The following is a 17773-nucleotide window of genomic DNA, read 5'->3' as shown; positions in this document are numbered from 1 at the left end:
TATGTCTTTAAGAGTTCCTCCTACTTTCTCTTCCAGGAGATTTAGTGTCTCTGCTTTAATGTTTAGATCTTTAATCCATTTTGACTTTAATTTAGTGCATGGTGATAGACCTGGGTCAAGTTTGAGTTTTCGGCATGTAGAGAGCCAGTTTTTCCAGCACCATCAAATATATTCTTGACCCAATTGAACTATAGTAACTATTACAATTTTTAGAAATTTATAAATAGAATAGTCAGATTTTGTCACTTGTAAACTAATAGATATCTCTTATCAGAAAATATTGGAAGGAGTAGAATCTTTTATCTGTAATGAATATGTATATTTTGTATTTTATTTTGTCATAAGAATATTAATAACTTTCAGCTCAGTTATCTCTAGATACTCCATCACCTGTTTAGACCTTAGATTTCTCAATTTTGTCAGTTCTTTCAATAGGCCACAGGTTGAATCTAATCTCATTAGTATCAACTTCTTCTGCAGATCTGGTATCATGGTATAACCTGATAGCATATTCTGGTACCCAGATATGTTGTTCAGCATTCTCTAAAAAAAAACACAAGCACACCCTCTTTCCCAGATTTGCTTTTTTTCTTCTTTACCTGATTGAATTGTCTTTCTGCTGCTGTACCTTCATCTTTTGTAACATTTTTAAAATTTAATACTATGTATTGATAAGTGAAGTGGGAAGGATTGAGTCACTCTTGTGTTTTTGTAACTGATTGTACAATAAGAAACCTGTATCCTATATTTTGGAGGAGGAAGCCATCACATAACCTCCCTTAACCTATTATGTGACTCATCTATGAAAAAGAGCAAATAAATTTAACTTATCTGGAGGATAATGACAATTAATACCACCAGAGAAATTGGCCCAAAATCTGAATGGAGCTGATTAATATTACCAAATAAAGTCTGAAAATTATTTTATGTTCATCTGAACAGTTTGGGACAGAGTACGTCTTTATTAGATAAATTGACCCAAATAGGAAGAAGTCATCATAGCTTATACTCCTTTGGAGGCCACTGGGCCTGCCACCATTTAAATGGGCTGTCAAAATAAAGTGACTTTTTTTTTTTTCTTTTTGGCAGAACCAGGAATTGAACTCAGGCCCTTGCGCTTACCAGGGAAGCGCTTATTCTACTGAGTCATCTCCCCGGCCCCTGAATAAGGATTTTTTTTTTCTCCGAATGCCTTCAGGGCAGGTTTGGCTGGCTTGAGTTGTGGGGATCGAACCACAGCAATCTGAGCCTGATGGCTTTGTTGAAGCAGCCTCTTAAAGAACTGAGCTAAGGGACAGGCCCCCTAAAGTGACTATTTAAACCTCACTGCTTTTTGACTGCACTCCAACCCTTTATAGCTGTTTGTGAAACATGAAAGCTTTTCTATACCAATTTAATTTAGGACTGTAAAGCAGGCAGTCAGCCTTATTAGGAATCAAAAGAACCTTAAGTAATCTTTTTAAATATTCCAATTATTATAAATCTTAGGAAATGTGATTGTTTTTAACTAACGGCAAAATGGTTTTATCTTGAGGCTGGAAACCGCTTTTTAAATTAATCACTTTAAGGAAAAAATGTAAATGTAATTTTCTTTTAGAGTCAGTTGTAATGGGAAAAGAGAACTGCTCTGTTTCCTGCAAGGCTGTAGTCCCTGTTCCCTATGGAATGGCCCTTCCTATCCTTCCAGGTCGGCAGTCTAGCACCTTTGTTACCATGGGCCTGCAGCTGCCGTACCCGGAGGCATCCACACTTGTATCTGAAAGCCCTGTAGACACCTTTTTCTTTTCTTTTAAATAATTCATTCCTATTTTTTGCCCAATATATCCTTTTTATTTATAATTTTAAATTTTTTATCAAAGAAACAATGCCCCGTTGAGTGATAAGAGAGTCTGGACTGATTGCAACAGTGTTTTGAGTAGACTGAACCATAAACTTGATTTCCCCACATAATCAGCATCAACACCAGATGAAACCTGGAGACCTCTTTGTGTTGGGGCTCTGCCTCTGCCACTTTTACTGTGCCGCCTCAGGGCTGGGCGAGCTTCTAGCAGTGGCTTGATTGTCTTAGTACTAGAAATGGGCTCTGTCACCCATGTTCGCCTCCCCAAGCTTCTCAGGGGCTATGGCCTTGTAGCCAAGGCTACTGTGCACAGCCACTATGTGTCCAGGTTGTCACATTGGTTCTCACCGCTGGATGTCCCACTTTTTGCCTGGCTTTCAAGCATAGGCGCTATTTTGAGCCGAATAAGTTTTCAGTGCCAATAGCACAGCAAACGCCAAGGCAAGAGCCCATAATAGTATTGGGTCTTCCACTTCATTGGCAATGTCAGAAATTGTTGACCTGAGTCCCCTACAGCTCAACATAACAGCATGGCTTTACTTCTTATACTTAGTTCTTATACTTTTCTGCTGTATGGTTAGCACCAAGGTAAAGGGGCTGGTGAGATGGCTCAGTGGTCAAAAGCACCTACTTAGAACAAGCTAAGCAAAGCACAGTAACTGTGGTTCAATCCCCCAGCACCACATGCCAGCCAGCCCTGCCCCCTGGTGGGCTGAGCTGGCCACACACACAAAAAAAAATGAAATAAAATAAATAAATAAATAATTCAAATGCCAAAAAAAAAAAAGACCAAGGTAAAGAGTTGTAGCTTTTGGGTCTGATAAGGTCAGTGGAATCCCCTCAGGATTTATCCTAAGATCCTATACCTCAGATTGTGAACCTTTGTCAGTGTCAGCCATGTGGATGAGTCACAGCCATTGCTTGGCCAGTGTGCTCTCTGTGAAAGCCTGAGAGAATGTTTTCTTTCCATGTGACTCTCCTTAGGCACACTCTACATCATCAATCACTTTCCTCTTTGGCCCCATAATCTCCTTGATCAGAAAATTTGGGACACTACCGAGTTAACGTTATGTTACAGTACAAGTTCTCATATGTGCTGAGTCTTAATTGACCTTGGTAAGCTAAGGTCAAAACTTTGGCTTTCCTTGCGGCCCTCCTTTTTCTCTAATTTTAGTTTGCAAACTTAGGTTGTTAACCCTCCAGAAGACAAGCTTATTGTTATTATCATACAACCTAGGCTGTTAAGCTTAACCTCACTATCTGTCTGAATATCAAACATCTTAGGCATAACATGGAACAGGTATTTTTTATCAAGTATTGATATGTTGAACTTAAGTCCCTACAGAATATGATGAAAAAACATTTAAAAATTAGAATATATTTTAAAAATAGGATAAAGAATTATATACTTCTCATGTTTACACATAAGTTCAAAAATCTAACCATATACAACCTTGAAGCAGGACAGTCCCACAATATTCCTTTTCCTGTCGCTTGCCTTCATTCACCACCTCCTTCTTTTTGAACAATCATCTACCCGAAAGACAGCACAGCAGCAACTGGCATGTCATGACAAGCAGCCTGTATTCAGAAGACCAGAATGACAGGCACTCCAAGCATGAACCTACTATTACAGATTACCATCTTCAGTGCAGTTGCTTAGTTCACAGGTATCAGTATATATAGTTTAGACTATGTTATTTTTAACTATAGCTTTCTCCTTTGGTTTCTCCTTGTGCTCATTTATCTCTATGGCCCTACTGAACCCATTTCTAGCCCTAGTGAACTCATTTCTGGCCCTAAAGAGCCTCCATCCCCAAACTTTATACCTGATGTGCCAATATTACCTGCACACGTGGGCTAAATGCTGGCTCTCACCAGTTTGCTTCCCTCCCCTGTTGTGCGCACTTGGAAGCATTCCTCCTGCCCACTTATGTCTTACTGGATGCCCTGTTCAGGCACCAGAATGTAGGAACTTGCTAGTGTCTCACTGTACCCCAGGGAGAAACAGTGACAAGAATGAGGCAAAGACAGACAAGAGCTGGGTTCAGGTAGAGTCCTGTTTGCTTGATGGACAAAGGACCCTAACATCAACAGTAGGGGCATTTATTTATATTCTTGAAAAGTTAATATCATGAGGCACAAGGTTTTCTAGGGACTAAAGACTGACATTGACCAGGCAGGATTCTTTTTTCAAGACTGAAGCAGCTTGACTGCTATAGGTACTGTGGCCTTGTCCTGCCCTCACATACATGATCAATTTCCAACTTCTGCCTGTTCCAACCATAGGATCTCCACATTGGTTGCAAGTGGCACCAATCAAGTCTTACAGTTTATATGGAATATAAAGGGAGAGAAGGAAGGCAGGCTGCTACTACTTGCTGCATTCTGCCTTACCATGAACTGTTTCTCCTCTGTGATGCCTCTCTACCAAGCCACTCTGCTTTGGAAATAGCCAAATATGGACTGAAACTTCTACAAATTGTGAGCTAAAATAAACTTTTCCTCCTTTCACTTTGGGTGTTAGGTAGTTTGTCTCAGTGACAGGAACACTGTGGAATGAGCACAGGACTTTAGTAAAAATCACAGACCATGAGTGTCTCCTATGTTCCTGCCATGTGCTCCATGATGGGTTTAAGCTATGGCCATAGAATTCCCTAAGACCTTTGCAGCCTGTTGGACATTGGCCAAAGCATTTCCCTCTCTAGGTCTCTTACTCCATTCTGAAACAAAGATAATAATATCTCCCTTGTATCACCCCATGAGGTCCACATAAGGTCATTCAGGCTGCGCCACATCAAGGGCCCAGTAAGTGTAGCATCATTGCCCTCAGTAGCCTGGAGGCCTTCAGGGCCTGGCCTCTTTCCCTCTCTGCAATGAATGTGGTCACCAGGCTGTCAGTAGTCCCCTTATGTGGCCACTCCAGCAGCAGAATCCTCTGGAGGAGCCATGTCCAGAGCCGAAGACCATTCACTCTGGCTGCCAGTATTCTTGTCTTCCTCCGCCTCATTGTCATTGTGTTGCCCATCCTCATCTGTAGGAGCTACTTTAAATGGTCTGTGGAAGAGGGCAGAGTGTGCCTGCTTAGTTACCGTAGTCCCCCTGATCCAAGGACTTGCTCTCCACAGTTTAGGTTACCTGTGGTCAACAGCAGTCCAGAAATACTAAATGGAAAATTCAGGAAATGCAGAAGAATGCATTCACCTAGCTTGTATTACTGTATGTTGTTATAACCATTTCCTTCTATTATTGGTGTTCTTGTTGATCTTTTTATGAATTGAACCATATCATAGGTGCCTAACATAAGTTGAGCTGTATCATATGTGTGCAGGTATAGAAAATGTAGTGCATACATGGTTGGATGCAACCTGCAGTTTCAGCAGCCCCCAGGTGCCTTGGATTGTAACCTCTGCAGATGAGGAAGATCAGTGTGCTCAGTGTCATTTAATCAGTTGCATCTTTAAACATAACAGTTGACTTATCCCTGTAAACCAGAACTCAGCATGAGCAGGAACCCCAGGGCAGCGGGCCCACTCTGGACCAGCAACTGTCCCAGGATGTGGGATCTGGGTCCTGCAGCACCTGCTGTCTTTCCAGCTGCTCCTAAGATGGTGGTTCTGTGACCTCCTCATGGGAGGTAAAGCCCAGTGGGTGCTGTTACTCTAGTCTAGGAAAGGAGCTCTCTGGGCAGTAGCTGGGGAAGTCTCAAGCTAAACCCCCCAAAGCTTGTCCCAACAGCTCGGCCATTGCCTGGCTCTGTCCACATCGACCCATCCCATAAGTCACAGGGTTTTTGTAGTGGAAGCTGCCTGTCCACAAATGCCATGTGCTTCATGAGACAGATGTTATTTTTGCCCTCATAGTACTATGCTTAGCAAGCATTAAGGTCATTAGCCAGGTATTTAACTGTGGTCAGTAAATGCATTTTTATATGAATAAAATATGAATCAAATATCCTTCTCTGTATCCAAAAAAGAAAAATATTGACCTTAGTCAGCATTCAGCAAATTTTAGTTTTCTGTTCCTGTCATATGCTAGGTACAGTCTGGATCATGGCCCTGAAGCAGCACCTGAGCAGGCTGTAAATAAAATAAAGACCACTCTATAAAGATCTGGGAACAAATGTCCAGACAGAAGGAGCTGCAAGTGCACAGAGCCTGGGGCTAGGAGAGCTGGGCCTGCTGAATGCCAACAGGACCAGTGCTGTCCGACCTGCAAGAGAACGGGGCAGGACAGGGTTCTGCGCATCACAGGGGAGGCTGTCACTAACCTCAGGGAGCCCACACAGCTCTCCAGAGATGGGCCAGGTCCTGGCACTTGATAAGCTGTACTGAATGTTAGCCATCACAGGTAGAAATGACAGCTGCATTGGGCAAAGAAATGGAAGAGCAAGATCTAGACATGGAAGGGTTTGGCACATTTGGAGATGACCAGAAGAGGAGATGCCAGACCCAGGCTGGGCAGGGAAAGAGAAGTACAGGGGCAAGTTGGTAGTATGGTGAGAGATGGCCCCTTGGGTGATGGGGTTGACCTGGGTAGAGCGGGGTGGGACACAGCTTGGCACGTTGAGGCCCCCGGAGTTAGTGCCACTGGCTCTGAGTATAGACTACAGGCTAGGCCATCTCATGCATCAAGTGCCCTGTGAGGGGTCAAGGGCTTCTGGCACGAAGGCAAGAGGGAGCCAGGCAGTGAGGAGACCAAGATGAAGAGCTGAGCTGGCCGCAATGTGGGCTTGGGCTGGTAGCTGCTGGTGGTGTTTATGCTGCTATGGGAGTGCTTGGAGTTGGAGCTCTCACCTCGAAAATAGCCTCTGAGGGCTTCCTATGTTGTCCTTGGCTCCTTCCCTGTCTGGCCCCCCAATAAGGCCTGTGTGGACACACTCATTAAAGTGACAGGGCACTCCTCTTACCACACCCCCCCTCACTGCCCTCTTTGCCTGGGCAGCTGTTGCCTTCTAACACACATGTATGATTGTCTTTGTGTATTGTCTGTTGCCCTAGGTGAGAATGTAAACTTACCTGAACGCAGGGCATATTGTTTTTGTTCACAGCAACTGTATCTCAAATAGCTAGGATAGTGCCTAATGTAGAAGGGATGTGACAAATGTGTGTTAAATAAATAAATGATGGAGGCTGCAATTCAAAGTGGCAGCAGTAATCGAGGGATTGGGCCTTAGAGAAGATCCAGGTGGGATCCCTAGACTTTGTGTGAGGCTGGGGAGGACAAGAGTAGGGCGAATGCACAGGTTTCAGATAAGGGGTAGTATTGCCCTTGCTTGGAATAGACAGCACAGGAGAAAAGTGGGAAGCTGGGACTGCTTGGGAGCCATCTGTGAGCCCAGTTTCTGGCTGGCAGCACTCCGTGGGCTCAGCAGTACTGTCTTTCCGAGAGGTGGAGGATGGAGGTTCCGCCACTGAAGCTGGGAGCTTGATGAAATTGCAGTCAGAATGTGTGCAGCAAAGCAGGGCCCTGGAAAGCAATGCCCTATTGTTGGCAGCTGGGAGGAAAGCCACCAGCAGGAGAGTGATAGAGAAGAGAGGAGGAGTGCCCTGCATGTAGAGCAGGCGCTACAGAGAGGTGAGAATTGAGGAAAGGGCACTGGATGTGTCTGCTTAGAATTTCATTTGATTGAAATTGTAAGGAACAGATTCTTTCATTGGCTTCAATTTTAAAAATCTGCTGTGATTCCATTCCAGCTTCCAGACAGGTGGTCTGTGCTAAGGAGCGGTTCTGGCCTTGCACCTTTCTCAGCCATCCCCGTGCTGTGCAGACCTCAGGAATGGGTCAGGCACAGGTTGGTCTCGGGGTTCTGGCTGGAGCTCTGTGGCATAAGTAGATATGAACAATGCATGTAAAAGTGTAAGAACTCTGAAGCAAAAGAGTTGAAGGATTTAAATAGTAACCCTTGACTTTCCACTTTTGACTATGAAAGCAGATATCCAAAGAAGTCACAGTTAGAAGAGTTCAGTCTGAACCAAACATCCTCACAGATATAATCATGTCTGTATTAGCAAATCCAAGCTGGTTGCGTCTCTGTGAGACTCAAGAATACAGCGCCTGAAATAACAAAGATGTTGCTGTCTAGCTGGGCACCTGTAATCCCAGCACTCTGGGAGGCTAAAGCAGGAGCGTTCTGAGTTGAAGCCCAGTCTAGGCAACTTAGTGACTTAGCAAGAGATTGTTTCAAAATATAATTAATTAATTGACTAATTAATGGCTGGGAAATAGCTTAGTGTAAAGGTCCTGGGTTCAATCATCGTTACCACAAAAGAAAACAGCTGTTGATGTCTTTGGGTAAAGTCAGGAAGTGATGTTCCTCTCAGGTAGGGACTCAACCAGGTCACGATGGGATCCAGCCTGTTGCTTCCACCATCCTCCAGCCACGGTGACTTGGTGGCTTTGGTTGCTGCCATGACAAAACAGTGGCCAGAGAGAAGGAAGAGAAAGCATGTGAAGGGGTCTCAACCCAGAGATACAGCCTTCCCTTCAACTGGCAAGTACTTAGTTCCCTGGCTCCGCCTAACTCTAGGACCTCGGAAGTGGGATATCACCAAGTTCCCAAGAAGAGGGGAAAAGATTTCAGAGTAGTCTCACCCAAACAGCATTGGCCTTTACTACTTCTATCAAGATCTGCGTGCTGTAAAAGTACTGTGGGAACTCACCATTGGCTGTCACTGCTGTTGTGCAGCATCTGAGGATAGCATCCTGCATAGCTGAGCCATTCTTGAAGATTGCCAGGGCACCAGCATTTCTAAAACTGGCCACAAAGCCATCTCAGATCCTCAGAATTCATCGGCTGGAAACAGCGGGCTGGTCCAGAACATTTGAGCCATGGAGATGGTTGGCATTTCCTTAGGTGGACTCCTATTGGCAGCCTTGTTACTGGCCTGGACATTTTATTTGCAAACATTTGTGTGTGTTAGCCTGAGGCAAAGTGAGAAGAAAATGCTCTCTATTTTTATGGAGAGACATAATTCCCAGCAGCTATATGGGGTGATTCATTAGACTCTATTTTATGTTAGAATTAGTATTGTCTAATTTTAAAACATATTTTTAAAAAGATGGATTCTTTGAGCTTTCTGTTTTTGAAAGATAATAAACTCATTTTGGCAGCAGTTTTTAAAGCATTGCCAAAGTTAATTGGGCTTTCTGACAGCGGGGGTTTGCCATTAGAAGGATTTATCTTTGCTTCTATTCGACGCTGATTCATATTCATTTAAGTTACAAACTATTCTGCCTACCCACGTCTGTAGAGCTGGAAAATGTGTGCATATTCACAGGCATATTCATTATTCAAAGGAAAGGTATCCATATTGACAGATCGTTTCATTATCCAGGGAATTATATACTAGTGGCTAGAAAGATAAGGTCTATCTTGACTTACTTGCATACCTGTAGCAGAAATATAATCTCTGTTCTCATAAATAAACTGACTTTTATCTATAAATGTATTGCACAGTTCTAAAGAGTTGCAGAGTCTTAATTAATTAGCTGGGGCAGGCAGATAGCAAGTTCAAGCCTAACTAGGACAATTTAGCAAGGCCCTGTTTTAAATTTGTGAAAAAAAAATTTAATAGGCTGCAAATGTAGCTCAGCTTGAAGGCCCTGCATGCACTGCCAGGCATTGAAGGCCCTGGATGCAATGCCTGGCACTGCAGAAAAAGGCAGGGGGCAGGGATGGAGCAGGTGAAGATAAGGTGTTCTGTGCATTGGGGAAAAGGAAACGCTGGCTCCATGTGGCCAGGACCACACTGGAGCAGAGAGCCCTGAAGGAGGACTCCCAGCAAGGGAGGATAGAGGGACAAGCCAAGCCGGTTCTTCCCAGCACATGGCAGTGTGGAATGGCCCCAGTGCATCAGCACTGCCAGTGTGGTCAGCTCCTCTCACTGTGGAGAAGACGGGAACAGAGGCCTTGACTGAGCTGCCAGAAGGCCAGTGAGTGCCTGGTTCCATCCAGAGAAAAGCTGGCTGCGAGCATGAAGGACAAAGGGTCGGAGGACAGGTGGCAGGATACCTCTGAGGTGGGAGACACCTGAGGGGTGTCCAGGGCTGGCCTGTGGGGCACTGGTGGTGGCCAGCTGGCTGGACAGTCAGCAAAAAGGCAGAGCGGAGCCCTCGGCGCCATGCTCAGCACAGATGAGGGACCCAGAGCGTACTCGCAGAGGGCTTTTTCTATGCAGTCACATCACCAGGAAATTGGAATTTAAAAGTGATTGAGCAGAGTCTATGGCTGTGGCAAGAAAAGCTGCAGTCTGACTGTCCAAGGGTCGGGCCACTAACTCTCGGTGTTTTCCCTCTAGGAAACCATACCACCCCAAACTGGAAGCTTTCGTTAGTCACATGTCAAAAGGACCTGAGACCGCTTTCGAAAGCCCCTTAAGCTCCCTGCCTCCTTTCCCCAACCACCCTCTGTGTGAGATGGGAGAACTCACACAGACAGGTACGTGTGGCCGCCACCCTCCGGGACCCCCTCCCTCCCTTCTGTCTACCTTCAGTACTCTGGGTGAAGAGCCTGGGGGCCAGCGGGGAGAAGTGGGTGGCAGTGCAAGAAGCTCAGAAGCTCTGAGGTATGTGATTAAACATCTGCTTTCTTCAAATTAAGGTGACCTTTCTTCTTACTACAAAGCCAGTATGTATTTCAGAAGAGAAATTACGAGATGCGCACAGGATGTAGCTCAGTGGCACAAGTGCCTGCCTGGCAAGAGCAAGGTTCTGAGTTTGATTCCTGGTACCAAAAAGAAAGAGAGAAATTAAGAAAGCCAACAAAGAAAAAAAACACCCCCAAAATAGACCTGAGTACTTCTTTCCTCATGTACTTAGGTGCACAGGCATCCAGAAGTGTTTCTAAACACACTTTGGTGACCCACTTTTTCATGTAAGAATGGATGGGGATCCTCTCTCCCTGTCTATGATGTTTACACACAACATCATTTGTGATGGCTGATTGTTGTTGTTACTGTTCTGAGGATAGACCATAATTTACTTAACTAATCTTACATTCTGGAACTTGATGTACAAGATCTCAGGGAGATGAACACGTGGCCAATTCCTGCCATTACTGGAGTCTGAGTAGCCAGGTCAGGTCCTCATGGAAGCCCAGATTTCCCTCTGCAGCCTGGTTGTACCACTGTGCACCCAATTGTGGGTCCCCTGTACCAGGAATGAAGCATCAGGTGGCTCCTCCAGAGGCTCCAGGTGCCTGGTGCTACAGACTGCTCCAGGTGCCTGGTGCTACAGACTGGAACGCCAGAGGACCTTGGCTTGGTCACCAGCCTTCGTGAGAGAACGGGGAGGACTGTGGCCATCCTGTTTTCTTCTTCCATACCAGCATTGTGGGATCTCAGTTTAGATCAAAGGAGCTTTCTGTCCTATAGTTGGCCCTACTGGGTTTAGCCAGGCTTCGAGAAACCATCATTACTGGGGGAATGATAGTAAGCCACAATGGAAGGCTCAAAGGCCTAGCTTTGGCCGCAGTGTTGGTTAGAAGCCTCTGGGATTTAGTGCGACATCCATGAGTTCTGGTTAGTTTAGAACAAGGGTTTTCATCCTGCCACCTCCAGCACCTGCTCCTGTTCACAAGCGTTCACAAGTATTGTGTTCTTTTTCAACAACCCTGAAGTGAAATTTCAATATAACTATTTCATATCTTTCATTTCTTAGAAAAGCTATATCAAATATCCTGTAACAAGCAAAAGAAAACATTTATTTTTTAATTAGGCATGTCTCAGCCTCAGTGCTTGGGAATAGCTACACTAGAAAATATCATGAAGTAATCCAGAGTCTGTACCTGACCATGACAGCCACAAACACAGGTGACAGAGGGACGTCAGATCAGCAATTCAAACATGACGTGTCAGTGTGTGGTTTTTCTAACAAGTTCTGCTCAAAACAGAGTACTGACGTCCCTTACATTGCATTTCTAGAAATTCAGTGGATGTTAAAAATTATGCAAAATTATATGCATAATTATATGTTTATGGACACAAGAAAAACCATATTAGGTTCTAGGCTAAACTAGTCAGAGAGCTGTTCACCACGGGAATGTCTTGTGTGACATTCAGAAGTCACATGGACAGTGAGCGCCCGTCCCAGGTGGAGTCCCCAGCTACCCTGAGCCAGGAACACCCACCCCGAGTTGTTGTGGAGATTTCACCTCCCCGGCCCACCTGAGGGCAGAGCTAGGCTTGCTGCTGGTTACAGCTCCTACATATGAATACCACAGACTCAAGTGAGAATGAAAAGTTCTAAAGAGGATTTGGGATGCCTCAGATTCCAAGGGCAAGATCGTGACCAGGTGTGCAGAGACTGGAGCTAAGGCTGTCCCGTCTCTCCCTCTCACTCTGGACCTTTGCTGTAGCTGCCAGCACCATGGCAGTCCTAGCCACAGCTAGAGACAAGCTTACAAGTCCAGACCCTGGAGGCTCACTTGAAGTGCTCTAAGGTTCACTGGCTGTGACAAGGAGTGAGGATGGGGTATCGCAACGGGGGAGGGGAGGGGGAGAGGGAGATCTAGGAAGAAGTTGGGAGGACTCCACACAGTTGGAGGTAATCATTCTTTTGGACTTTTCAAATGATCTATAACTGTCTCCGTGTTTTAAGTTAGTATTACTCTAGAAGTCATTTTTTTTGCAGTTCCATTTATTCCCATTCCTGTGATCTTTTTAATGGTCACTTCATCTTCTATTTTAAATGTCATTAAAGTGCATAGTTGTTGTAATGATCACTTATAACTGGCACAAGTGCCACCCCACCATTGCCTCCTTGGCTCCCATGGCCTTGCAGTTGCTGAGCACAGGAGCTGGCCAGCTCAGTGAAACCCTCCCAGCTTGACCTCCACTGTGCTGCAGCAAAGACAGCTGTACTGCCCAAGCTGCAGGCCTTGGAGAATTCACACAGCCTGGGGCTGCAGACCTGTGAAGCAGGGCTGGGGGCGGGTGAAGTCAGATACCAGTTGTAGAGTGGCTTGCATGGTTCTGTATAAACCTGTGATAGGCTTGCAACAAACACAGCTGACATTGCCAGACAGGAAGTACACCAGACCCAGAAGGAACTGTGAGTTTGACCCAGGAGATGGTGAAGGCCGACTGCAAAGAAAGTGAGCACAGCCCAGCACTGGCTGTGGGCTTCCCTTGGCAGAGGAAGGGACAACAGCATGAGCTGGGTTATGAGAACATGGGGTGTGTTTGGAGAGGGTAAGAAGGCCTAACTTACCAGAACTTTTGGGCAAACACTGTGAGCGAGGCCTCAGAGCCCAAAATCGGGGCCAAACCAGGCCTTGAGTTTTGGCTCTGCCACTTCTTCTCTGAAGGACTCAAGGCTGTAGTTTCTTTGCCTGTCCTAAGGAAGAATGGTACTAACATTAACACACTTTCCTCTTGGGTTATTGGGGGAATTAAGCAAAAAATGCCTGACATAAAATAAGCATTCCACCTTGAATATATTTTGCATAATATAAGATAGGCCTGGAGGTGAATTGAGATCAGACCCAGGTTCTTCATTTTGGTAATTTAGGATTTGCCTCCTTTTGCAAATCATTTTACAGACGCTAAGGCTGCTCCCAGCCAGGTCTCTGAGGGAACTCTGCTCTTAGGCTCCTCTTTAAGAGTACAGGCTAGGCATCCTAGATGGCGGAGAAAAGAGTGGGGCTAAACAAGTCTCTGGGCCAATTCTTTCCCTCTGTCTTGTGACTTTCAGCCCAATGTGCCACCTCTTGGCATGGAATTGCCATCTGGATAAATCTGGGCATCTGAATGATTGGCGTTCGCGGGCACAGGGACTGTGTGCAGTTCACACCTTCGACGAATTCATGCTCGGTGCTAAGATTGCCGCTTCCATGTCCCGCAGGCTGAAGTAGAAGCCTCCTGTTGTCTTCCATTGCCTTCTCCTGCTTGGGTTTCTCTTCTCTTTAAAGTCTGTTTATTATTATACCATGGTAGTATAGAACTAAAGTGATAGTAAAAGGTAGACTTAAAAATTCTTGCTTCCACCCACATCCTGCCCCCGTCACTTCCATGCCCCCAGCATCTCCAGGAAACCACTGATGCTCATTGCTTCTGCTCCTTCCAAAATCTCCGCAGGCAAAACGTGGGCAACTGCAAATATACATTCTTGTGTTCTCCTCTTTTTCATTTGAAAAGAGGAGAAAGGAGCATAATCAGCATACTCTTCTGCAATTTGCTTTTTATAAAAAATATGCTGTCTGGGGATCTGGAAGCTTGTTGCTGAACTAGAGAAGCCCTTTGCAGGGCCACACAGAGTCTCTCACCAGGAGGTGAGGAGAAACTCCTCCTGGGCAGTGTGAGGGGAAGGAGGTCAAACGGGGGATGTCCTGCAGCCAGAGGACTGAGCTCCAAGCAGGTAACTGACTGTCATCTCCACCTGATGGATGTCACAGTCACCCTTGCACAACAGGGACCGCTGTGTCCCTGCACAGGGGGGACAGCTCATCTGAGGCCCATGCCTGCCACAGCCTAGCGGCCCGGCTGGGTGAGTCCTGCTCTCTGTGCCCTGCCAGTCATGGTGCTTTCCCCAGAGAAAGGGCAAGTTGAGCAGCAGGAGGAAGGCAGATGGTCCTTAGGCTCCCCACAGAGGCCCTGCCCCAGTCAGCTCACAGACAGCCCGCAGAGGTTGAAGTGGACCCGTTCTTGCAACGCCTACATGGTGGGGAAATGGCCTTCATTATATTGGCTTACTCTGGCACCGACTCAACTTCTCCTTCCTTCCTCTTGTGCCGCCCTGGTAGTAAAGAGAGCCCTGTGTCACCCTGTGTTGCAGGAGTTGTGCAGCACTTGCAGAATGGCCAGTTGCTGAGGGACATCTATGTAAAGAAACACAAGCTCCTGCCGGCTGACTGGTCTGCAGACCAGCTTTACCTAGAGACCACTGGGAAAAGCCGCACGCTGCAGAGTGGGCTGGCCTTGCTCTACGGCTTCCTCCCAGATTTTGACTGGAAGAAGATTTATTTCAGGCACCAGCCAAGTGCCCTTTTCTGCTCTGGAAACTGTTACTGCCCGCTAAGAAACCAGTATCTGGAGAAGGAGCAGCGCCGTCAGTATCTCCTGCGGCTGAAGAACAGCCAGCTGGAGAAGACCTACGGGGAGATGGCCCGGGTCGTGGGCATCCCCACCAAGCAGCTGCGGGCCGCCAACCCCGTAGACTCCTTGCTCTGCCACTTCTGCCACAACGTCAGCTTCCCCTGCACCAGAAGCGGGTGCATTGACATGGGACACTTCAAGGTGATCAGGATGCATCAGATAGAAGATGAGAAGGAGAGGCGCGAGAAGAAGCTGTACCTCAGGTACTCGCTGCTGGGTGCCCACCCTATCCTGAATCAAACCATCAGCCGGATGCAGCGTGCTGCTGAGGGAAGGAAAGATGAACTCTTCGCCCTCTACTCTGCTCACGATGTCACTCTGTCACCAGTCCTCAGTGCTTTGGGCCTTTCAGAAGCCAGGTTCCCAAGATTTGCAGCCAGGCTGATATTTGAGCTCTGGCAAGACAGAGAAAAGCCCAGTGAACACTCGGTCCGGATTCTTTACAACGGAGTGGATGTCACATTCCACACGGCCTTCTGCCAGGACCACCACAGGCGTTCTCCCAAGCCCATGTGTCCCCTTGAGAACTTTGTCCGCTTTGTCAAAAGGGACATGTTTGTGGCCCTGGACAGCAGTGGTACGAATTATTACGATGCCTGCCACATGGAAGGAATCTAAAAGGTACATGGGGCAGCACTACAGAGCCTGTACCGACACAGAAGGCAGGGAAGAGTCCACTCCTAGATCTGTGTGTTGCTAAGCGTATAAGAGTATTGACTTTCAAAGGCTAAGACTTGTGTATGGAGCTGTGTAGGTGGTTTGGACTGAATAGAAGCACATAGCTATAATCTAGTACATGAGTTACTCGGTACAAAGTGGCCAGATTGTAGAGAAAAGAAGGTACTTTCACACGGTCAAACTGGGCTTACAATGCCAGGATAATATTAGTTCATATTCTTTTGGCCTATGGTGGAGCCAGCAAAAGCTCAGCCCAAATTTTCTTAATATTGAATCTTTTTACCTTGTCCTGGTTCAGTGATTTATCTAAAACAGAGGTTGGTCTTTTTTTTTTTTTTTTTCTTTCCTATAAAGGTCCACAAAACATTTCAGACAGTGCAGACCGCAAGGCCGCATATAGTCCGTGGCCCAGCTACTCAATTCTGCCTTCGTAACATGAAAAGTAACCACAAACCATATACGGAGGGGTACGTGTGGGGCTGTGTCCATGGCTGTACCAAGATCACGGGCTGCAGTTTGTTGTTCCCTGATTTAAAAAACAGGCTCCACTCTGCTTGCACTTCCTGCACTTTGAGAACCAGTTGAATACCAAGAATTGTTCAAGGGCTCCTCTGGTGACTTGCGCTAGCAACACAGAATATGGTGATGTTACAATAAAACTTGATGGAGAATAAACATTTGGATCAGAACGAATCATAGAAATATGATTAGAATAATACTTGATGTTCATGATGATTGTGGTACAAAATAGTTTTAAATATGTTCCAGATATTTGTCTGCTGTAGTCTACTTGCTGTAAATGCTGAAATTTTTGTATTGCATTTAGTATTTTTATAGTCTAGGCAAATATTTTCTAAGCTAAGTTTTAGATGTGCTTTTATTCCTCTATAGTAATGTTCCATTTCCTGTACCTTCTTGGCAGTTGGAAGGAGGCCAGAAGCTGAATTCAGGTACTTTTTTCCAAAAAGACTAAGGATGGCTCATTCCGTTTGACAAGCCATCGAACTGGATCAATTTTTAAAGGATTTTCCTCTGTTTCAAATGGTAAATTCCAATTGATTTTTAATACGTTTTTAGAGGAACTTTGTTACTAGATAGTTGGATACTATTTCTAAGGTATTTTATATATCAGAAGCAATTTGATTAAGTCTGTGATTTCTGAATGAATGGTGCTAGTTCTCTCCAAGGAAACGTGAAAAGCACGAGTGAGATTCTCTGGTGGAGTTGGAGTCCCCACCCCTTTATCTCTTTGTTTTTTGTCTGGTGTTGCATTGGATTGTGTCTGTTTCTATGAATAAATTTTTGAAGAATACTTACCCCTTGCAAGGAATGGTGTCTGCTCATAAGTCATTCCCGTTCTTTCAAGTGAGAGCAGCATTTTAACATTTTATTTTAACTGCTTTGTTCAGTGTTGCAAATCATACTCGCTCAAGCAGTCAGAGCCTATTCAGGGCCTCCTCTCCCACTCACGGTATATCTGAACTGGAATTGCTAAGCACAGCTTGAGGATTTAAAAATAGAAATCAATTCTGAAGACTTTTTAAGGAAATTCATAATGTCTCTTGATAAAAGTAAATATTTTGGTTAGCACCAAAACATATGGACAAACGTTTTGCCTCCTAAGGTGTCAGGTGTGTGCAACATTGAAACGCATTCCTCAGGATTGAATTCTGAGCCACTTTATTCTGCAGCAAACACTCATCACTGAGCTCAGATTGGTGGACTGCCCTCGCCAGATCGCCATGTAGACAGACACATTCAGCTTTCTTGTTTTTATGATTAAAATTAATACATGTATAACAGGAAAATAATACTAAAAAAATGAAAAAATAGGGTTTTTTTAGAGAGGAAAAAGCAAAACTCAGACTGAAACTCTTTTACAACATGCTGCTAAAAAGCAGACATGTAAGGACTTTCCCCTATATATACACCAAGAAAGCAAGCATTCCTGTATTTAGTGTCATCTAATTTATTACTGTCATGAAATGACCTGTCTGGAGAGAGTATCAGACCCAACAGATTGAGGGCTCAGTCCCCAGAACTGCTTCTCTCTCTCTCTCTCTCTCTCTCTCTCTCTCTCTCTCTCCCCCCTCCCCCCAGATGCCAGTCCAAAGCTCTGGTCATTTTACCTGTGCTTCTTTCTGCCTGATCCATAAACTGG

General features: G+C 45.4%; 1 protein-coding gene across 5 annotated transcripts in view; it reads left to right on the top strand.

Moving 5' to 3' along the window:
* The window catches only part of Pxylp1 (2-phosphoxylose phosphatase 1), a 75721-nt gene extending 58789 nt beyond the window's left edge, over window positions 1-16932 (top strand). For all 5 annotated transcript variants that reach the window (XM_004629293.2, XM_023713051.1, XM_023713052.1 and 2 more), the window contains 2 exons: window positions 10141-10280; window positions 14615-16932. In XM_004629293.2, the coding sequence (XP_004629350.1) occupies window positions 10141-10280; window positions 14615-15552 (1078 nt within the window). In that variant the 3' untranslated portion in view covers window positions 15553-16932. The remainder of the gene's footprint in view (window positions 1-10140; window positions 10281-14614) is intronic.
* The last annotated feature ends 841 nt before the right edge of the window (window positions 16933-17773 follow it).

The sequence above is a fragment of the Octodon degus genome, unplaced genomic scaffold (assembly GCF_000260255.1).
Source record: "Octodon degus isolate 3935 unplaced genomic scaffold, OctDeg1.0 scaffold00028, whole genome shotgun sequence".
Classification (NCBI taxonomy): domain Eukaryota; kingdom Metazoa; phylum Chordata; class Mammalia; order Rodentia; family Octodontidae; genus Octodon; species Octodon degus.
The sequence above is the reverse complement of the archived record's forward strand: the minus strand, read 5'-3'. Positions and strand labels throughout refer to the sequence as shown.